Consider the following 22675-nt stretch of genomic DNA (forward strand, 5'->3'; position numbering starts at 1 on the left):
GTGGTGTTTAGTAAAATAAAAGTTTGTGAACTGCTGTTAGTTCTGAAGCTGTTGTTTTCACTGTTGTCCAGCAGATGGAGTTATTGTCAAACAGTATTTGCATGCAGAGCGGCAACAGTGAATCATTTCATATTATCGACACTTACACAGTAAGAATAAAAAATATTATTGAGGACAAAAAACAAACAAACGCAGGAACAATTGTGGTTATGTTGTGAAATATTCTCTATTGCAATACTGTTGCAATATTGGAGATTTTGATGATTCAGGCGTGTCTAGGGGCAAGTCAGAACCTACTAGCGTCGTTTACCGGATAGAATCTCGTCTTGTATTACTTTCATTTCACAGCAATGACAAAGTACTTCTCACTCTCTGGTACAAAGTACCAAGTACGTCGTGATAGCCAACAAAAGGGAAAAAACTAGTTAGTGTAAAGACAGTGCTAAGGTACCACTGTACAAGAAGTTTATTACTATTTGATCCCATACTAAGCAAAAAGCATTGTGACCCACAAAGTGTTTTTGTACATATTCATACAAATGAGTCCTGTACCTTTAAGAAAGTATTCCTAATCTGAAGTTGTGATTTTTACAAAATACAGCTTCAAACCTTTACACCACCTGGGGCAAGACCAAAGGGCTGACCTCGGTAACAAGACCTGCTGGAATGTACTAGATGAGCATCAATGGATTGGAAATGTACAAAATACAAGAACAAAGATTTCTACACTGAATACTAAAACCACCCTGGAATCAAATACTAATACTGTCATGCCTGTGAAGCATGTCTTATGTTTGATCATGTTATGTTTAGTTTTTTGGACATTAAGCTCTTGCGTTTGCACTTCCTTGTTTTCTTTGTCAACATGGCTACTCATTAGTTCCCACCTTGTCACGCCCCCGCCCTCAGTCCCGCACCTGTTTCTCATTACCACAGCTACTATTTAAATCATTTACTTTCTTTCCATCGGTCTGGGAACTTTGCATTTTGCCTTCATGCCGGCATATTGCTTACTGCTTGCTGCACATCCTTCATGCCCTCGATCACCTGCCACACACCTTGCTGTTCATGCCTCTTGTTTTTTTCACAGTGTAGCTCCTTTCGATACACGGCAACACAGGGAAGTTCTTTTTTGTAAAACGGTCGTTTATTGACTCCTTCTTGCTGTATACGCCTCCACACCAACGGCAACACCAACGCCTTGAGAACTTACAAATGCAGTACAATACAGTACATTAGTCTTTGAATTTACATCAATAAACACTTGGAAATCAATTAAATTACAAAAAATACAATACCTCGTTGGCTGCTTGTAACGAAAAGAGGTTCTAATAATCACTTGCTTTAAGTTTTACACGAATCATCGAATACACTCAAATATTTTGAGGAGCTGAAGACAACGTGCTCAAGCACCCTCCCCTCTTGCATGTTCTACTTTGTTTACGGTCCGTGTGGTCGCAACATCACAACAATCGTTCCGCTTTGCAACACAATTAACACAATACATTTACATTTTGCTCAGGATATTTTACAATCACACATTTTCTAATAATATTTTATAACTCTGCATCATTAACTTATTTATTAATATTTATTTATTTATGAAACATATTTAAAGTATAAACACTCTCAGAAACAGCTACACTCCCACCAAATCACTCATTGACCTGAAATGTGGGATTTTCCTTCTTTATCAAACCAGTTTCAAGCATCTTTATGTGTGTGCGTCTTAGGTGGCTTCTACTATTGTTACTATTTTATGAATAGGTCTTTCTAGATTAATCAGTCGTGTGTGAGGTTTGCCCTTGTCAACAGTAGTCTCACTGAGCACCAGTTTCAGCTTGCGCACCATGCCATCTCTTCCAGGCTGAGCTTCGACTACTCTTGCGAGCTTCCATTCATTTCTTGGGGTACACTCGTCCTTTAATATCATAATGTCGTTCACTTGTGAGTTCCTTGATGGGCTGTGCCATTTCTGTCGCTGTTGTTGGTTCAGCAGATATTCTCGCTTCCATCTTTGCCAGAATTCATTCGCCAAGAACTGCACCTTTCTCCATCTCTTGTGCAAATACAAATCCTCTTTACAGAACTGGCCTGGTGGTGGCAGTATTACTGCAGATTTCATGGTGAGAATATGGTCTGGTGTAAGAGGCTCTGGAGCCGTTGGGTCATGAAGATTCTCAACACTCAAAGGTCGGCTGTTGATAATGGCCATTGTTTCATACGTGAGCGTCTTCAAGCTTGTGGTGTCGAGTCTGTTAGCCCACTTGTCAAGCATGGTCGTCAGGATGCTTCTAATCGTCCGAATTTGACGCTCCCAGACTCCACCCATATGACATGCTGATGGGATGTTCACAATGAACTCACAACCAACTGCTCTTTGGCGCTCTTGATCCATGCCCTTGAGTAGCTCTGCAAATTCTCTTCTAGCGCCCATAAAATTTGTTCCCTGATCACACCTCAGTTGTCGTACGGGGCCTCTGATCGCGATGAATGTTCTGAGAGCGTTTATGAACGCATCAGTGGTCATGTCGTCTAGGGTCTCTATATGCACTGCTCTAGAACATAAGCAGGTGAAGATCAATCCATATCTTTTAAGTTCTTTTCTTCCGACCTTTACAAGAAATGGACCAAAACAGTCGAGCCCGCAGTAGGTAAATGGAGGGCTTGTCAGAGTTCTTTCCTTTGGGAGATCTGCCATTTGTTGAACTTCTGTGGTTCTCCTGTACCTTCTGCATGGGACGCACTTGTAAATGTGTGAGGACACAATACTTCCGCATCCAAGAATCCATATTCCATTTGCGCGTATCTCATTCATTGTCATCCCTCTTCCTTGGTGGTGTACACGCTCATGGTGATATTTCACAATTAGGTCTGACACATGTGATTTCCTTGGCAATATTGCAGGGTACTTCACGTCATGATGAAGGGCTGACTGCGACAACCGTCCTCCCACCCTGAGTATATTGTTTGCATCAAGGTAAGCATTGAGCCGGTAGAGCTTGTTGCGTTTGACAAGTTTTTCAGCTCCATTGCATTTGAGTTTGTTTATCTCATCAGCAAAGGCTTCCTCTTGTGTGAGCTTGATGATGAAGAACTCTGCTTCACGTCTCTCTTCAAGGTTTGTAGTTTGGTCTGTCCCTACTTGACTTCCACTACGTCTCCTGACACATTTCTTCAGTCTGGCGACAGCTTTCACAGCTCTTCACCAATCTGAGAACTTGCTTAGACGGCTGATCAATGGGTTTGTGGTTTCGGCCTTGACGGTATGAACATAAGCTTTCTGCAGTTCTGGGTCAGCGTCATCCACTTCTATTATTGCTTCTTTGACTGACAGACTTGGTTGCCAAAGGAAGTCTGGTCCCTTCAACCAACATGAGTCCTTCAACTGGGCTGCACTGGCTCCTCTAGACGCAATGTCTGCTGGGTTGTCTTCAGAATTGACATGGTGCCATTGTGCAGGGTTGGTACTGGATTTGATTCGCTGTATGCGGTTCGCAACGAATGTATGGAATCTCTTGGCATCATTGTTCACATAGCCTAAAACTACTTTGGAGTCAGTCCAGTAATATTCGTGTAGTGCTTCAATCTCAAGTTCTCTTTTGATGGAATCACCATTGCGCACAGATGTTACTGCAGATGATAGCTCGAGTCTTGGGATTGTGGTCTGTTTTGTGGGGGCAACCCTTGCCTTTCCCATGACGAGTGAACAGCTGACCTGCCCAGTTTCACTTATGAGCCGAAGGTATGAGCAGGCACCATGGCCTATGCAACTTGCGTCTGAAAAGTTGTGCAGTTCGTATTGTGAGGTCTTTCCAAACTTGTCAGGTAAGTACATTCTTTGGATTCTCATGGATGCCAATTCAGGTAAGTCTCTCAGCCATGACTCCCACCGTGGGCAGACCTGTTCTGGAAGAGTTTCGTCCCAGGTTACCTTCTCGCTGCACAGTGTCTGGAGAATCTGCTTACCAAGCAGTATAAATGGCGCCACAAAGCCAAGTGGGTCGAAGACAGAGGCAATAGTTGAGAGCACTCCTCTTCTGGTAAGCTGTTTGTCCTTAACAATAATTCTGAATTGAAATTTGTCTGATTCAACACACCAATGCACACCGAGGGCTCGTTCGATGTGTTCTCCTAGTGCAATGTCTTGATCTTTGATTTGGGTGCATTCCGTTGGTGGCACTGAGTTGACGACATCCTTACTGTTAGACACAAACTTGTGTAGTCTCAGGTTTCCCGTTTTGCATAGGGCTCTTGACTCTTCTATCAGGCTGATTGCCTCTGTAGGTGTGCAAACGCTTGTTAGGCCATCGTCAACATAAAAGCTTCTTTGGATGAACCTTATTGCCTCTTCAGTGTAGCGTCCACGGCCTTGTTCCGCGAGGTGTTTGAGAGCAAAGTTGGAGCAGCCAGGTGACGAAGCTGCACCAAACAAGTGCACACGCATCTTATACACCGAGGGTTTAGAGTTCATATCTCCTTCGTCCCACCAGAGGAACCTCAAGTAGTCCTGGTGTTCCTTTACGACATGAAATTGGTGAAACATCTTCTCAATGTCACACATTATGGCGATTGGGCCCTTCCTGAATCGAATCAGCACACCAACCAAGGTGTTCGTCAGGTCTGGTCCAGTTAAGAGGTGATCATTGAGCGATGTGTCTTGAAAACGTGCAGAACAGTCAAAGACTACACGTATCTTCCCTGGTTTGTGGGGGTGGTAGACTCCATGGTGCGGAATATACCATGCTGGTTGCTTGTGGAGTTCAGACTGTGAGACCTTGACAGCATCTCCACTAGTGATGATGTCATTCATGAAATTGACATAATCTTTGCAGTAATGCTTATTATTTCTTACTCGTCTCTCCAGTGCTGCTAATCTGTTAGCTGCACATCTTTCGTTACTTGGAAGACTGGGTTTGTCTTTCTTGAACGGTAGTGGTAGCTCATAGTGTCCATTTTCTTTCTGTCGTATCCCCTCTTTCACTCGTGACATGAAGAGAAGATCTTCTTGAGAGACCGGATTGTTGTCTGTTGAGTGGTCTGCGAAATCCATTTCGAGCATCTTAATGATTTCTGAAGGACCTAGTCCTTTACCTGATGTCAACCTCTAAGTCGACTTAGAGGTTGTACGGCAGGAGTCACTTGTCTTACAATGACCCTATGGCTCACACCAATTGGGTCTTCTAACTCAGCTGCTGGCTTGGAACAGCCAACAATGCTCCATCCAAGGTCGGTTTGCTGACCATATGGATGGCCTTCTTCTCCGCATAGTGTTTCTATGGGAAGAAGAGCTTGATGGCAGTTATAGCCTATTAGTAGGCCAACTTGGCACTCCAATGGTGGAGGAATTTTCTGGACCAATTGTTCAAGATGAGGCCATTTTTGGGCTGTCTCTGTGGTGGGAATGTGCGACCTCTCAGCAGGAATGAACTCGCGTGAGAAGAGAGGTGGTAGTGAGATCATTTTTTCTAAGTCATATCCTCTCACTTGCAGGTTAGACAATTTTTGACAGGGTATGACTGTAGAGACTGATGACATTGTGGAAAGCCTTAGACAGACATTCTCCTTCTTTGTGTTGAGCCTTTGAGCAACTTGGTCCAGGATGAATGTTGTGTCACTCTGCGTATCCAGCAACGCATATGTTAGGATCTCTTGCTCAGGCTGTTTTGTGGAAGAGACCCAGGCGGGTACTATTGAGGATGTATGTGAGCCTTGATTGCCTTGGGCAACTCTATTGGTAGTTGCTGTTGCAGTTGCAGGGATTTGCTCTGTTCCTCGTGCTTTATTTGAATCACTCTCCACTTTGTTTGATGAAGAACCTTTCTGAAAGTTGTCATCATGCAAGCATGTTGGATGTCTTCTTCGACGGGTATCGCACTTACTTTTGTCCTCACAGCTTCTAGAGTGATGACCGGTCTTTAAACAGCCAAAGCAAAGTTTCTCTTCTTGTACAAACTTGATGCGATCCGGGATTGTCTTTTCAGCAATCTTTCTACACTTCTCCAGGTGGTGTCGAAACTTCTTGCAGAAGACACAAGAGACAGTGTTCTGTGTTGTATTTGTTGACGTTTTTGCCTTTATGGTTTCAGTTCTTGTCTGTCTTGGTTTCTCATTCTGTAAATTCTTGAGTGCTTGTACAGAGGATATGGGGCCACATGCCAGATCAGCTTCCCTTGATAAGAAGTTCACCAACTCTTTGAAAGAAGGATATTCAGCTTTCGCTTCTCTGGTTTCCAATGCTTTACGGTTCCATCTGGACACAAGCCAGTCTGGGAGCTTTGTCAAGATTTTCTGACTTTCAGTGCAGTCATTAAGAATCTCTAATGTCTTGATATGAGGTATTGCAGCCTCACAGCTCTGGAGAAAATCTGCTAGTTCTCTCAGTTCGCATCCATCTTTGGAGCTTACTCTTGGCCACGCATGCAGCTTATCTCTGAAGGACTTCCCAATTACGTAAGGGTCTCCAAAGCGCTTCTCTAGCAGCTTCCATGCAGTGTCATATGCTGCCTCTGTGCCGATCAGGAAGAGTCCTTCAACAGCCTTCTTTGCAGCACCACTTAGATACTTTCTCAAATAGTAGAATTTTTCATTTTTTGGAATACCTTTTCTGTCAATCAATATCTGATATGACAATTTCCAGTCGTTGTATTTTATAGGATCTCCCGTGAATCCTGTAGGTTCAGGTGTTGGGAGACGATTGGCACTCATGGCCTCAGCGAGATCAGTTGCTAAATCAGGACTTTGCACCTGCAAATTTGGTGGAACTTGTGGGACTGATTGAATGTTGGGATGACTGGGATTATGACTTGGCACTTGAGCTTGTTGAGGAATGAAAGGAGGACTTGATGCATTGAGGGTTTGTGTCTTATTGGGTTGTTTGATGTTATGTAGTAAACTAATGACTTCAGATTTGTCACTGAGTTCGTCGTACACCTTGACTCGGGCCTTAGCTGCATTCAACTTCTTGACTTCCTCTAAGCGCTCAAGCTTTCGTAGCTGATTTTGTATTGCCTGTTGTCTGGCTAGAGATTCAGCCTCAAATTGCTTCTCTTCAGCCTCTAGTCTTTGCAGTTCAGTGACTTCCTTGTCTTGCTCTTGTAACACTGACAAAACCTCTTTGGCCGCAGCTGCTTCGGCCACAGCATCATCTCTTTTGACCGAAAGGTTACTTAGGTGAGTGTTGTGTTCTAAACGAAGGTATAGAGACTTTAATGATGGACTTGATGAATTTAAAATGGAGCCGACATCTGGCCACTGTTCTTCATTCACTGCAGCATCACCGTCAATGAGTTGTTCAATCAATCAATCAATCAATGTTTATAGCCCCAAATCACAAATGTCTCAAAGGACTGCACAAATCATTACGACTACAACATCCTCGGAAGAACGCACAAAAGGGCAAGGAAAACTCACACCCAGTGGGCAGGGAAAATTCACATCCAGTGGGACGCCAGTGACAATGCTGACTATGAGAAACCTTGGAGAGGACCTCAGATGTGGGCAACCCCCCCCCCTCTAGGGGACCGAAAGCAAAGGATGTCGAGCGGGTCAAACATGATACTGTGAAAGTTCAATCCATAGTGGCTCCAACACAGCCGTGAGAGTTCAGTTCAAGCGGATCCAAGACAGCAGCGAGAGTCCCGTCCACAGGAGACCATCTCAAGCGAAGGCGGATCAGCAGCATAGAGATGTTCCCAACCGATACAGGCGAGCGGTCCATCCTGGGTCCCGACGAGCGGTCCATCCTGGGTCTCGACTCTGGACAGCCAGTACTTCATCCATGGTCATCGGACCGGACCCCCTCCACAAGGGAGGGGGGAACATAGGAGAAAGAAAAGAAGCGGCAGATCAACTGGTCTAAAAAGGAGGTCTATTTAAAGGCTAGAGTATACAGATGAGTTTTAAGGTGAGACTTAAATGTTTCTACTGAGGTAGCATCTCAAACTGTTACCGGGAGGGCATTCCAGAGTACTGGAGCCCAAACGGAAAACGCTCTATAGCCCGCAGACTTTTTTTGGGCTCTAGGAATCACTAATAAGCCGGAGTCTTTTGAACGCAGATTTCTTGCCGGGACATATGGTACAATACAATCGGCAAGATAGGCTGGAGCTAGACCGTGTAGTATTTTATACGTAATTAGTAAAACCTTAAAGTCACATCTTAAGTGCACAGGAAGCCAGTGCAGGTGAGCCAGTACAGGCGTAATGTGATCAAACTTTCTTGTTCTTGTCAAAAGTCTAGCAGCCGCATTTTGTACCAACTGTAATCTTTTAATGCTAGACATGGGGAGACCCGAAAATAATACGTTACAGTAATCGAGACGAGACGTAACAAACGCATGGATAATGATCTCGGCGTCTTTAGTGGACAAAATGGAGCGAATTTTAGCGATATTATGGAGATGAAAGAAGGCCGTTTTATTAACGCTTTTAATGTGTGACTCAAAGGAGAGAGTAGGGTCGAAGATAATACCCATATTTTTTACCGAGTCACCTTGTTTTATTATTTGGTTGTCAAATGTTAAAGTTCAATTATTAAATAGAGGTCGGTGTCTAGCAGGACCGATAATCAGCATTTCCGTTTTTTTGGCGTTAAGTTGCAAAAGGTTAGCGGACATCCATTGTTTAATTTCATTAAGACACGCTTCCAACTGACTACAGTCTGGCGTGTTGGTCAGCTTTAGGGGCATATAGAGTTGGGTGTCATCAGCATAGCAGTGAAAGCTAATACCGTATTTGCGTATGACGTCACCCAGCGGCAGCATGTAGAGTTGTTGTGCTCTTTTAATCATGAACTCAGACATCGATACACATGCATCCACTTTACGTCGCACATCTGCATCAGGAGCTTGCATTTGACGGAATTCCTCATATACTGCCTTCACATTTGCACATGTTGCTTGTAGATGATCCATCGACTTGTTTAAATCTTCCTCTGAGATTTCATCACTCATCAACTCTTTGGCTACTTTTGCATTATACTTCCATTTCTCATATGCAAGTTTGTAACTGCGATGTATGCCTTTCAATTTTTCTTCTTGAAGTCCTTTCCCTTTTTCCGTCAAGGTTTGAGTTCTTCCGCTTCTTCGCACAGTGTCTTCTCCTTCTGCAGCAAGGGCATTAACCTCAGGCTGAGCTAATGAGTTTGTGTGCTGTCCTGTAATCTTTGAGTTTGTGTCAGACATATTGAGATAATATGAGGCTTGTCAATTGACAATGTTTTTGGCAATGAAGGAGTTAATTTAATTTGGTAGTAGGCTAATAATTTGAAATACCTACTGTATGTAGACTACTTTTTATACTTGAATACTGTTTTCTCTCGTTAATGTTGTGAATGCTTCCTACAAATTTGTGCAAACAGTTATTAATAAAGAAGAAGTTACTTGGGCCTATTTTTAATTATTAATTAAAATGCAGGCCCTTTTTTTTTTTTAAATTGATATTTTATGAAATTAAATTACCAGTAAGCCTATTTAGTTACCTTAAAATGGACTTTGCTTAATTAACAGGAAATTCACCAATCTTGGTCAAACTCAAAAATGCCTTATAGCATATAGCTGTCTTAATTACAGACACTTGCAAATCTTGGTTTAACTATTAAAATGACTGAGACACCTGCTGGAATAAACTGAAACTACACACTCTTCCTGTTGAATTATGCGCTGTTAGAAACCTTTAAAGTCTTCCTATTTTACGGTTTGACTAATAATTTGCAGTTAAACATATATAGTAAAACAATGTCAGCAAGTGATTTTAAACATTCATACAAAGCACCGTTTGCAAAGTGATACACCTGAGTCCTTGTGAATTCCAGAAGCACGCCTCTTCTCCCACCACTCTGCTTTGGCGGGCTCTTTAGACACGCCCTGAAACTCGACTTGATTGACAGGCAGGTTAATCTCCGTTGCTCTCATGCGCGTATGATCCCGTGTCTCTTCTACCCGCGGAGGCAGTCGAGTTCTCACTGTAGCTCCTTTCGATACACGGCAACACAGGGAAGTTCTTTTTTGTAAAACGGGCATTTATTGACTCCTTCTTGCTGTATACACCATCCACGCCGACACGCCTCCACACCAACGCCAACGCCAACGCCTTGAGAACTTACAAATGCAGTACAATACAGTACATTAGTCTTTGAATTTACATCAATAAACACTTGGAAATCAATTAAATTACAAAAAAATACAATACCTCGTTGGCTGCTTGTAACGAAAAGAGGTTCTAATAATCACTTGCTTGAAGTTTTACACGAATCATCGAATACACTCAAATATTTTGAGGAGCTGAAGACAACGTGCTCAAGCACCCTCCCCTCTTGCATGTTCTACTTTGTTTACGGTCCGTGTGGTCGCAACATCACAACAATCGTTCCGCTTTGCAACACAATTAACACAATACATTTACATTTTGCTCAGGATATTTTACAATCACACATTTTCTAATAATATTTTATAACTCTGCATCATTAACTTATTTATTAATATTTATTTATTTATGAAACAATATTTAAAGTATAAAAACTCTCAGAAACAGCTAAACACAGTAAGTGTTTTGTTTTAGTTGTTTATAGCCATGCCATCGTGCTGTTTTTGTTTATAGTTCATTCATGCCATTGAGCAAGTGTTTAGGTTTCACGATTATAGTTATAGCCTAGTATTATACCTCGTTGTGAGCGCCCTTTGTTCGATTATTTTTTTATTTAGTGTATAAATAAATAACCATGTACCTGAACTCACGCTTGGCTCGTCCCGTATCCTCTCTGCATCGAAGAAGCAAAATTAATCCACGTCAAAGTCCTGACAAATACTACTAATCTAATTCTATTTGATAAAAAATGGTTGTTTTTTACATTCCGTCTCTCTGTTAAAATACATCTTACGTTACTTTTATTGATAACACTCAGTGTTTAGGGCCAACATGGCACATGAGGTTGTATAAAATGTTTGTATACATGTGTAATAATTGTATTCATGTGTAATAATTGATACAGTACTTAACGTTTAACTTTTATTACTATAATTACTTCCAATAAATGGTAAATGGTTGGAATTGTATAGCGCTTTTCTACCTTCAAGGTACTCAAAGCGCTTTGACACTACTTCCACATTCACCCATTCACACACACATTCACACACTGATGGAGGGAGCTGCCATGCAAGGCGCTAACCAGCACCCTTCAGGAGCAAGGGTGAAGGGTCTTGCTCAAGGACACAACGGACATCACGAGGTTGGTACTAGGTGGGGATTGAACCAGGGACCCTCGGGTTGCGCACGGCCACTCTTCCACTGCGCCATGATACCGATATTGGAGCCTTGAGTATTTGCTAATATCGATAATAATCAGACAAAATATCAGCATATTTATTTGAAATATGCTGATATATGAAAATGATAATATGCTGATATATGAAAATTATTAAAAATATCATTTTTTTTATTTTGTAATGTGGAATGTTAAAAAAGGTGTGATCAAATAAAATTAGTCGAAGAGAACACAATAAACTATTATTAACGTATGGTGCCTTTAAAAGAGAACTGCACTTTTTGGGGGGAATTTTCACAATTATTGTGAGAGACAAGACGATGAATGTTATTTTTTTATTTAATTTTTTTGCATTCTTAATATTAAATAAATTACATCAAAAGTCTGCGTACAACGGAGCCTAAGGAGCCGCACAATTCCGCCTACAATGCCCTTAAAAAACATTTAAACACCTCCATTATGGGTTTATATACATGTGGGTATACATGTAATGTAGTAACAGGTACCTTTCAAATATTTAAATGGGTTATACCTGTATAGCGCTTTTCTACCTTCAAGGGAATCAAAGCGCTTTGACACTATTTCCATATTCACCCTTTCACACACACATTAACACACTGATTATTACATTTTAACATAAATGTAGATAGAACATGTTCAAAGAGAAAGTAAGAAGGTATTAACAGTAAATGAATAAGTAGATTAATAATACATTTTTACAGTTTGTCCCTCATAATGTTGACAAAATAATAGAACGATTAATGACACAATATGTTACTGCATATGTCAACGAACTAATTAGGAGTCTTTGGTTGTTTACTTAGTACTAAAAGACAAGTTGCCTATTATCTTCCCTATTTTATTTAAGGACTAAATTTCAATAATAAACATATGTTTAAAGTATGTATTTTAATTAAGGTTGTTCATTTTATTTCAAAAATGCATCACAACATTCACTTTTTTCTTTCTTCATCACTGATTATTACTCAATGCAGACGTTTTAAAACATCACTTACAGTACAATGTCTGCTGTCATCAGAATGGCAAATGCTGGAATGTTCATGTATTCTTGTTTAGATGAAGAATGACACATAATCCTCGCAAAGAAAAGGGGGTTGGAAGCAAGCTTCTTTTTGTGTCCTTCTTGCCATTTCCAGGCCCTAATTGGCTGTCAAAGTGCAACAACTTGTCGGAATATGTCGTCATCCTTCTACTATCCAGGTGAGATGCATGATTTAGGATTTCCAATAAACTCCCAGGGAGCAAGGAATTGAGGAAACACCTCGCTAGTCGATCATGTCGAAATAGTACATGGGCTTGTGATCACATTGTTGCTATAAATAGAGTGTGTGTGTGTGTGTGTGTGTGTGTGTGTGTGTGTGTGTGTGTGTGTGTGCGTGCGTGTGTGTGTGCGTGCGTGCATGTGTGTGTGTGCGTGTGTGTGTGTGTGTGTGCGTGTGTGTGTGTGTGTGTGCGCACGCTTGTGTGGACATTATTTGCTTTGGAGAAGACAACGCCCGCTTGTTTGGAAGCCAGCTGTGTAAGTCCTGCAGGCTATAGGGCGTGGGCGATACTGCAAATATCCGTGTCGATCCGATACCAAGTAAACACACTGCAATAATTGCTGATACTGATCCATTTTTTTTTTTTTATTTGACATTTCAATGCTTTAGTTGGGTCTTCCTTGACTTGCTTTCAAGTTAATACTTCGGAATAAAAGGAATGCAACACTTGATTCTTCTCCACGGCTGTCTTTGTTTTTATTGGGGATTACGCCCCCCTCGACTCCTCCCCCTTTGTTTACGCATGTCAATGATTTAATTGCAGAGCAGAAGCATGCCTTCACAATGGCAGACAAACACAAAGATTAAGGTGCAGGGTGTGGTCTGCAGCTTTTGTCGCAGATCAATGAGTGACAGGCCTTCAGGCCGCCATCCTCCCAGGACAACAACTGTTCAGGAAGAATGGGAGGAATGTTTGAAGTTTGCACAAACTGCAAGAAAACGTGTATTATTATTACTATTTTTATTATTTATAATTTTTTTCCTCATTTAACCCTCCGTATAGTTGCTCCTCCCCTCCTACCGTGGGGTAAAAACACAAAAACAAAGAAACAACCCACACATTCCAGAAAAGCAATCATGTCCAGGCTTGTCAAGCTCCAACTACTTCATCACACTTTTCATCAGCAAGTTTTCACTTCAGTGGCTGCTGAATCGGTCATAAGAAGCTGGGAAGACTGGAAGTCTTTGCTGGCATGAAAGATAGTTTATGGGAACTAAAAGCTTCTGAGCAGTCTGATAATGGGCAGCCTGATAATAGGCTTTTAACAGGAAGTAGTCGTCCGTAGACATGGCGATAAGAACATCACAAGTGTCGTCTTTCTCTTCCTTTAATGGACTACTTCATGCTCGAAAAGCTTTGAGCCACCGCACACGACTGCTTTTAACATTCAACGCACACGTTTGTACTCATAGTGGTATAGGACAGTGGTTCTCAACCTTTTTTCAGTGATGTACCCTCTGTGAACATTTTTTTAAATTCAAGTACCTCCTAATCAGAGCAAATCATTTTTGGTTGAAAAAAAGAGATAAAGAAGTAAAATACAGCACTATGTCATCAGTTTCTGATTTATTAAATTGTATAACAGAGCAAAATATTGCTCATTTGTAGTGATCTTTCTTGAACTATTTGGAAAAAAATATATAAAAATAACTAAAAACTTGTTGAAAAATAAACAAGGGATTAAATTATAAATAAATATTTCCACACAAAGAAGTAATCATCAACTTAATCTTTGGGAATTGTAATAGAGATCCATCTGGATTCATGAACTTAATTCTAAACTTTTCTTCACAAAAAAAGACATCTTTAACATCAATATTTATGGAACGTGTCCACAAAAAACACAGAATATTGCATTGTTGTATTTTTTTTTCACAGTTTATGAACTTACACTCATATATTGTTGAAGTATTATTCTATAAATATATTTATAAAGGATTTTTGAATTGTTGCTATTTTTAGAATATTTTTTTAAAATCTCACGTACCCCTTTGGCATACTTTCAAGTACCCCCAGGGGTACGCGTACCCCCGTTTGAGAACCACTGGCATAGAACAATAACAACGTTAATATAGTTCAATTGTGGCATAAACCTTACAACTTTGTTAATGTGTCTGTGTCCTGACTTGTTTTCTTGTTTCTCTACTTCACATTCAAGCTATCTTGGTGGTTAGAATGGCTTTAAGTCTCTTCCTGCCTGTGGTTTTGCTATGTCTGTCACCGTGACTGCGTGGGTTCCCTCCGGGTACTGCAGCTTCCTCCCACCTCCAAAGACATACACCTGAGGATAGGTTGATAGGCAACACTAAATTGGCCCCAGTGCGTGAATGTGAGTGTGAATGTTGTCTGTCTATCTGTGTTGGCCCTGCGATGAGGTGGCGACTTGTCCAGGGTGTACTAGGCCTTCCGCCAGATTGTAGCTGAGATAGGCGCCAGCGCCCCCCGCGACCCCAAAAAGTGTCCAATGCGGCCCCCAAGTATAAAAGTTTGGACACCTCTACCTTATACTTTTACTTTGGTACATTTGAGTTTTATTCTAAGCCTTACATGTATTTATATCATCATTATATTTATTTATAACTATTTATTACTACTTGCAAAAACATATTATTTTGGTTTGTTAGAGAGACTTCTTCCAGCAGGCAGTGTCACATGACTCTGTTTCACCAATCCAAGTAAGAACTAGTGACCTTTGACTCCATTTCACCAATCAAACGGAGCCTGGCAGTCACATGACCACACTCAAACAACACTGTAAAAAGTGGCATGACATCAGACGAGGCAGCACGGCTCTTCAGTGTTTGCTTACAAACTATCGATATAATAAAATAATATTTATATCATCCGCTGTCATCTGTGTCAGTAGAAATGTTCCCATTTTTTCATACAAGAATTCCACTAGCACTTTGGACACCGCTGATACATTCTTGCTTGTTGCAAAAGCTGCCTCAGTTCGTCACGTCACATTATTTCTTGTTGTCCTCAATACCTTGTTTTATACGTCCAACTTAGTGTAATACGCAAAGGCTGAAATACCGGAAGTAACACAATTTTGTCTCCTATTTCAAGTGTTAGGATGAGCAATATTCAATGAAAGTTAACCTTGCTTGTCGTGGCCCAGTTTGAGTTTCTGCTCTAAGCTTGTTTAAATATTGACTTGGCAGTTAATCTTTAACCAGAGTCTCTCACTGTGACAGTCCTGGCAAAGCATCCTGGTTTTGTTCGACACAGCTTTAAGTTTTGTACATAGACAGGTAACAGAATGGGTCTTTTTCACTTTTGAATCGGTACCGGTACTCAACAAACAGATTTTCAGTACTTTTGTGTGTGTTCATGTGATAACAAATGTTCACTTCTTTAATAATAAAATATATATTTTTAAAATGTAACATTTGACAGGCAAGTCAAAGAGGATAACTGTGCTTCAGTTGTTCTATCTTGTTTTCGTACAATTCTAAGTATTATTTAGAAGTATGCTTCATTTTCAGTTTGTCCTTGGTGTGTTGCTGTAGTCAGGAAGTAGTCTTTTTTCAATACCTTTAATATGGCATTCCCCCCAGCAGACACAAGACCTTAAAACAACATTGTGAACTTGTTGAATTAGGTCCTGCATTGAGCAACTCAAACCTAACATTGGAACACTATGCTTTTTGACATTTAATCAATGTTGGGTTCTGACATTGATATGACCATTGAATTTTGGTCATTTCCTAACAATCCAACTCCAGACACTAATGTGGTCTCAATTTACAAATTAACTATTATGCTTAATTGTTTCAAAGTCAGTTTTAAAGGACATGTATGTATAATCAACGTTGTATCATTGAGTCCTACAAAGTGTTTCTACTGAAAGTATTGTCCTCCATACACACCAGCTGTTTGATTGTAACATGCACCCTAGTTGTAGTTTTCATTAACAAATTTGAAGGTGTTGAACTCGCCATGTAAAATCACTAATGCCAATGACATATCCAATGCACATTAGCATCCAGCTTGCGCAATTTCCAAAGTGGAACCTTACTTTTGAGTTGTTCCTATCAGGCGTGCTTGGTTTGTCTGCATGGAAGATAGCAACACTACTGAGAGACAGTCCGCTACAAATATGCCTGTCTGCAGCCAGACGTGACTTCACATGCAACAAAAGTATCAAAACATGGAGCCCTTTGATTTGACCTGAATCGGTACCTGGTAGTACCAACGGAATTCGGTCAGTACCTACAAAAGTATCGAATGTGTATCAGGGATGTGAACAACTCATGATTTGTTTTCACTTCAATATGGTGACGATTTGATTAAAAACTGATCCTGGATTCAACACTATTTAAAATTCAACTCCATCCATCTATTTTCTATCGCTTGTCCCTCCTGAAGTCGCAGTGGGGCTGCAGCCTATAGGCGGAAGGTGGGGTACACCCTAGAAAAGTGGCCAACTCATCACAGGGCCTACACGGATAGACAGACAACATTCACACTCACATTCACACACTAGGGCCAATTTAGTGTTGCCAATCAACCTATCCCCAGGTGCATGTCTTTGGAAGTGGGAGGAAGCTGGAGTACCCACACAGTCACGGGAAGATCATGCAAACTTTATTTATATATATATATATATATATATATATATATATATATATATATATATATATATATATATATATATATATATATATATATATATATATATATATCTATATCTATATATATATATATATATATATATATATATATATATCTATATCTATATCTATCTATATCTATATCTATCTATATCTATATCTATCTATATCTATATCTATCTATATATATATATATATATATATATTGGGGCTGTGAATCTTTGGGTGTCCCACAATTCGATTCAATATCGATTCTTGGGGTCACAATTCGAGAATATATCGATTTTTTCGATTCGATTCGATTCTCGATTCAAAAACAATATTTTTCCGATTCAAAACGATTCTGTATTCATTCAATACATAGGATTTCAGCAGGATCCACCCCAGTCTGCTGACATGTTAGCAGAGTAGTAGATTTAAAAAAAAGAAAGCTTTTATATTTGTAAAGGACAATGTTTTATCAACTGATTGCAATAATGTAAATTTGTTTTAACTATTAAACGTTCCAAAAATGTATCTTTGTGAAAATATTGGACAGAGTGTGTTGTCAAACTTATAAGATGCGATGCAAGTGTAAGCCACTATGACACTTTTTTAAAATTTTTATAAATGTCTAATGATAATGTCAATGAGGGATTTTTAATCACTGCTATGCCGAAACTATAACTAATATTGATACTGTTGTTGATAATATTCATTTTTGTTTCACTACTTTTGGTTTGTTCTGTGTCCTGTTTAAGTTTTCTCAATTGCTCTGTTTATTGCAGTTCTGAGTGTTGCTGGGTCAAGTTTGGTTTTGGAATTGGATTGCATTGTTATGGTGTTGCTGTGTAGTGGTTTGTTGGATTGATGAAAAAAAAAAAAAAATAGATTTTTTAAAAATGAGAAGCGATTCGGTTCATATTCGAATCAATTTTTTTCCCACACCCCTAATATATATATGTACATATGTATGTATATACATACACAAATTAATGTTAGCATGCCCAAATATGACTGAATCGTGTGTAAACCTCCTAAATTAGCTAACAAAGAAGCGTGCATACTAGCAATGGCGTAGGTATCCTATGTCAAGTAACTGCAGAATTTGCAAAAAAGCTTGCATGCCAATATTTAAATGCTAAGGATTGTGACCATGCCGTTTAAAAATGAGCTACGGACTATAGTTTGGACACCCCAGATCTAAATGCTTCACTCATGGTGCTGCTGTACGGTTAAAATGCTGTCTTTGGCACATTTTCACTTTGGATCTTGGAGGCAAAAAGTTTGAACATCCCTGATTTACACATTAAAATGCAGAACACAGTAATTGCACTTGTTTGTAATGTACACAACTACTGCAAATATTAAAGGTTGCATCATCTGGATGATAACACACAAACAAAGAATGATAACCAAAGTCATCAACGTGGCACTAAAACAAAATGTGTTACTAAATTCTTTTTCAATTTGACTACATTCTGGAACAATAATGTGACAATCAATTCTTAATCATCATTAATCTTAACAGCAAAAATATAAAAGGCAATTTCAACAATATTAAGCAATGTTTTTCATCCATTGATCATTATTACTAATCTACGTCCAGCATTGATTTATCGCATTATAAAACCATTTCAGTAACATTCACTAATCCTGGCCTCCAGGGCGACAAATAAAGTACGTTTCTTACAAGTAGCATCCCTGCAGGACGAGGAAAAGCTAAACATGCTTCACTACACGCCGTAGGAGGATACAATAGCTAACTGCTAACAACAAGCTCGCGCTCCTGAATGTAAATAAATGCCATGAGTGGATCTACACAGACATTGACTGTTATTATACCAAGTATAATTACAATACTACAATGATTACATTGATATTTTTTTATTGCCACAACAGTTTTTGTCATTTTTATTGTGTCAAGATGAGGGTTTTTCTACAGCTTACTGCGAGGATTGTTTGCGGGAACGACGCGTCCTACCTGCTCGGCGAAGCCTTCCTTGACGGCTGCCGTCTCTGCCGGCGCTTCCGGCACTGCAGCGCCGTCCCCGGGCCACACGGAGCTGATCAGGACCAAAAACCGCTAGGTCCGAACATCAAATCCCTGCGCTCCATGGGGGAATGGGGGAGCGTTTCAGCTTCCAAAGCCTTTAATACTTCCCACGTACCTTGGTCCATATCCTCCATGTCCGATGCGAAGTAAAGGGGTGCTGGCGACATTCTGTCAAGACGAGGGGTTTTTCGCAGCTTACTGCGAGGCTTGCAGGTAAAAACATGATTTCATCTTGACTATAAAGCAGTGGTTCTTAACCTTGTTGGAGGCACCGAACCCCACCAGTTTCATTCGTGCATTCACCGAACCCTTCTTTAGTGAAAAATAAAATGTTTATTTTTCAAATTCAAGACAAAGTTGTATGTTTTTGGTAACACTTTAGTATAGGGGAACATATTCTAAGTAACACAGACTTAATTTAGAGTTATTTGGACACTAGGAGAACATATTTTAAGTAATAGAATATGTTAGTTATTAGGTTGGGTTAGGGTCAGGGTTAGAAGGTTAGGGTTATAATAAGGCCATGCCAAACAAGGCATTAATTAGTACTTAATGACTAGTTAGGAACCAATATTTTACAAATTTACATGTTAATAAGCAACTAATTAATGGTGAATATGTTCCCCATGCTAAAGTGTTACCATATTTTTTTTTACTGGTGCACAAAATCAACCGTGCATGAACATCACCTTGTTCAAACAACAAAACTCAGACAGTGCATAAACTCACAACACATTACACACCTACAAATCAGTCAGCTGTTGCGATATCTGTAATATGACAGCCACGAGAAGTTTGTATTTACACGAAGAGTCGGGTGTGTTTTGATCTCCGCCGAACCCCTGAGGTCGACACACCGAACCCCTAGGGTTCGATCGAACCCTGGTTAAGAACCACTGCTATAAAGGGTACAACAAACGCTCAAGGCGAAGGCACAACTAAGCGTAAGAAACAAAAATCAACACATAGGCAGAAACTATGGACATGAAACAGAACTCGCTAACTGTGGCATGAAAAAGCTTATTTGGCAGAGCGTGAATCGACTGCATGAACAGAACAAATACAGAGGATGAAATGAACAATGTCGCCAGGCCGTCTATCTGGCAGCGTCAGGCTTGAATAGTAGTATCCTCGTTAGAACAGGTGCGTGTCCCCATCATAAGAGACAGGTGAAAACTAATGAGTCGCCATGGTGACAAAACAAACAAGAAAGTGCAAACAGGAACTAAAAGAGTCCAGAAACAAACAAAAAAATAACAAAACATAATCCAGACCACAGAACATGACATCTGTTTATAAACCCAGGAATTACTGTATGTCCCTGGACACATGAGGACTTTGAAAATTACCAATGAATATTGATTGATAATTGAATTTATACCAACATGTGTAATATCACCCAAAACTTATGTAAAGTATCAAACAAGTGAAGAATAAGTGATTATTCCTCTTTAACACAAATTTACAGAGAATATGTTAACACAGAAAAATAACCAGATATTAACAGTAAATAAACAAGTACATTAATAATCAATTTTCTACTGCTTGTCCCTCATACTTTTGACGAATGATACAATGGGAAATAACACAATATGTTATTGCATACGTCATCACCCAAATTAGGAGCCTTTGTTTGCTTACCTACAACTAAAAGACAAGTTGTCTAGTATGTTCACTATCTTATTTAATGGCAAAAAATGTATTTGATTGCAATAAGAAACATATGTTTAATGTATCATAAGATTGTATGTTAAAATAAAGCCAATGGTAGCATGTTTTATGGTTCCTTTTCTTATGAAAAGTATTGAAAAGCATCCAAAAGTATCAAAATACATTTTGGTACCAGTACCAAAATATTGTTTTCAGGACAACCCTATTTTCTATCAACAAACTCAAAAACATGTATTAGCCCTCAAATACTGTATTACAAACAGAAAAAATAGTACAGTTTCATGTTTTCTTACACATACTATATAAATATGTTTTACAACATCGAAGAAGATGTACTGTAAATGTACATAAATGTACATATTTACAAAGAACATGTTACGTTACACATTAATTACACTGCATATAATACCAGAGTCAAGTATTTGGACAAAGATGAACTACAATGAGCCAGAGCAGGAGTGTCAAAACTTTTTGACTGGGGGGGGGGCCACATTGGGCTAAAAAAAAATATACCAGCGGGGGCCGTCTACGCAAGCGGTGTGATCGGAAACGCGGATGCCGAGGGGGCTAAAAACAAAGCAAAAGGCTAATCCCCACAGAACACCACTTCCCTCCATCCTGAACCCGGATTTAAATGGAAGATACGAGACTATTGATCTGGGTAAGGAGTTAGTTAAGTTAGAACAAGTTTTTTCTGCTTTGATTGTTTCAGAGTTGGACATGCGTTCTACTGAGGTGGCAAACTATGATGCGTTCATTTTATCAAAGCACCAAACAAACAATCGGAACATGCGTTTGTGGAGAGACACAGCCGACGGGCCGACAACGGGCGGAAAGCAGCAGCGCGGGCCCACCTGGATGCCAGGAGGCGGGGCATGCGGCGGCGAGGAGAAGCGTGACACACGCGGAGCAACACTGCAGCGGCAATCCGAGTTAGGTGCGTAGGACACACACCTGCTCACAATCTGCGCATCTGCTCCTAGACTTTAAAAGAGGCGAAGGGGGCACGATCAAGAGGCAGAAGTAGGAGAAAGAACCAGCTGACGACACCGACCACGAGCACGACATACAAGACCCGAGAGATGATGAGCCCCTGCCACAGATGCAAACCTCGGACACCACAAGGTGCACTGAAGCCAGAAGCAGGAAACGCCCGTGCACTGCAAAGTGCCGCGACAAAAAGGCAAGAGGACAAAGTGATTGTTGAAATAATAAACACAAGTCAGACCTGCTACGATGCGTCCTGTGTCCATCGTCACGACAACCCACACATGGATGGCAGGAAGTCCGTCACAGCGTTTTACTGAGGTGGCGAACTATGATGCGTTCAGTTTGTCAAAGCACCAAACAAACAATCGGAACATGCGTTTTACTGAGGTGGCACACTATGATGCGTTCGGTTTATCAACGCACCAAACAAACAATCGGAAAATTCCTGTCGTATCACTTCCTAGATATGGTCGTAATTGTTTTAATTGCACTGCGCATAATAAACACAACATTATTAATATTGCTCCTACGAATAATTTGATCAAAACTTCTCTAAAACAGTCCATTACTTATAATGTAGGTTTTTTAAACATAAGATCATTGTCTCCCAAAACATTGTTAGTTAATGAGGTCATCAGAGACAACAATCTTAAAGGGGAACATTATCACAATTTCAAAAGGGTTGAAAACAATAAAAATCAGTTCCCAGTGGCTTGTTTTTTTTTCCCGAAGTTTTAAAAAAAAATTTACACCTCCCGGAATATCCCTAAAAAAAGCTTTAAAGTTCTTGATTTTCGCTATTTGCGATGCAACTGTCCATTTCCCTGTGATGTCATACAGGGCTGCCAATACAAACAACATGGCGGTTACCACAGCAAGATATAGCGACATTAGCTCGGATTCAGACTGGGATTTCAGCGGCTTAAGCGATTCAACAGATTACGCATGTATTGAAACAGATGGTCGGAGTATGGAGGCAGATAGCGAAAACGAAATTGAAGAAGAAATTGAAGCTATTGAGCGAATAACTATTGAC

At 40.1% G+C, this 22675-nt stretch overlaps 1 protein-coding gene across 1 annotated transcript; it reads right to left on the reverse strand.

Annotated features, from left to right (window-relative positions):
* Positions 1-3200: 3200 nt before the first annotated feature.
* Positions 3201-10482, reverse strand: LOC133559368 (uncharacterized). Its single transcript, XM_061911082.1, has 2 exons — positions 10191-10482; positions 3201-10099 (listed from the first exon to the last, which is right to left on the reverse strand). Exon 2 carries the CDS (start codon positions 5060-5062, stop codon positions 3206-3208), a length of 1857 nt encoding a protein of 618 aa, XP_061767066.1. The 5' UTR covers positions 5063-10099; positions 10191-10482; the 3' UTR covers positions 3201-3205.
* Between the last annotated feature and the right edge of the window lie 12193 nt (positions 10483-22675).

The sequence above is a fragment of the Nerophis ophidion genome, linkage group LG09 (assembly GCF_033978795.1).
Source record: "Nerophis ophidion isolate RoL-2023_Sa linkage group LG09, RoL_Noph_v1.0, whole genome shotgun sequence".
NCBI lineage: Eukaryota > Metazoa > Chordata > Actinopteri > Syngnathiformes > Syngnathidae > Nerophis > Nerophis ophidion.

Bases quoted from the DNA above. Each gene is read 5' to 3' on its own strand.
- LOC133559368 (XM_061911082.1), bottom strand. From the start codon at position 5,062: ATGCTCGAAATGGATTTCGCAGACCACTCAACAGACAACAATCCGGTC.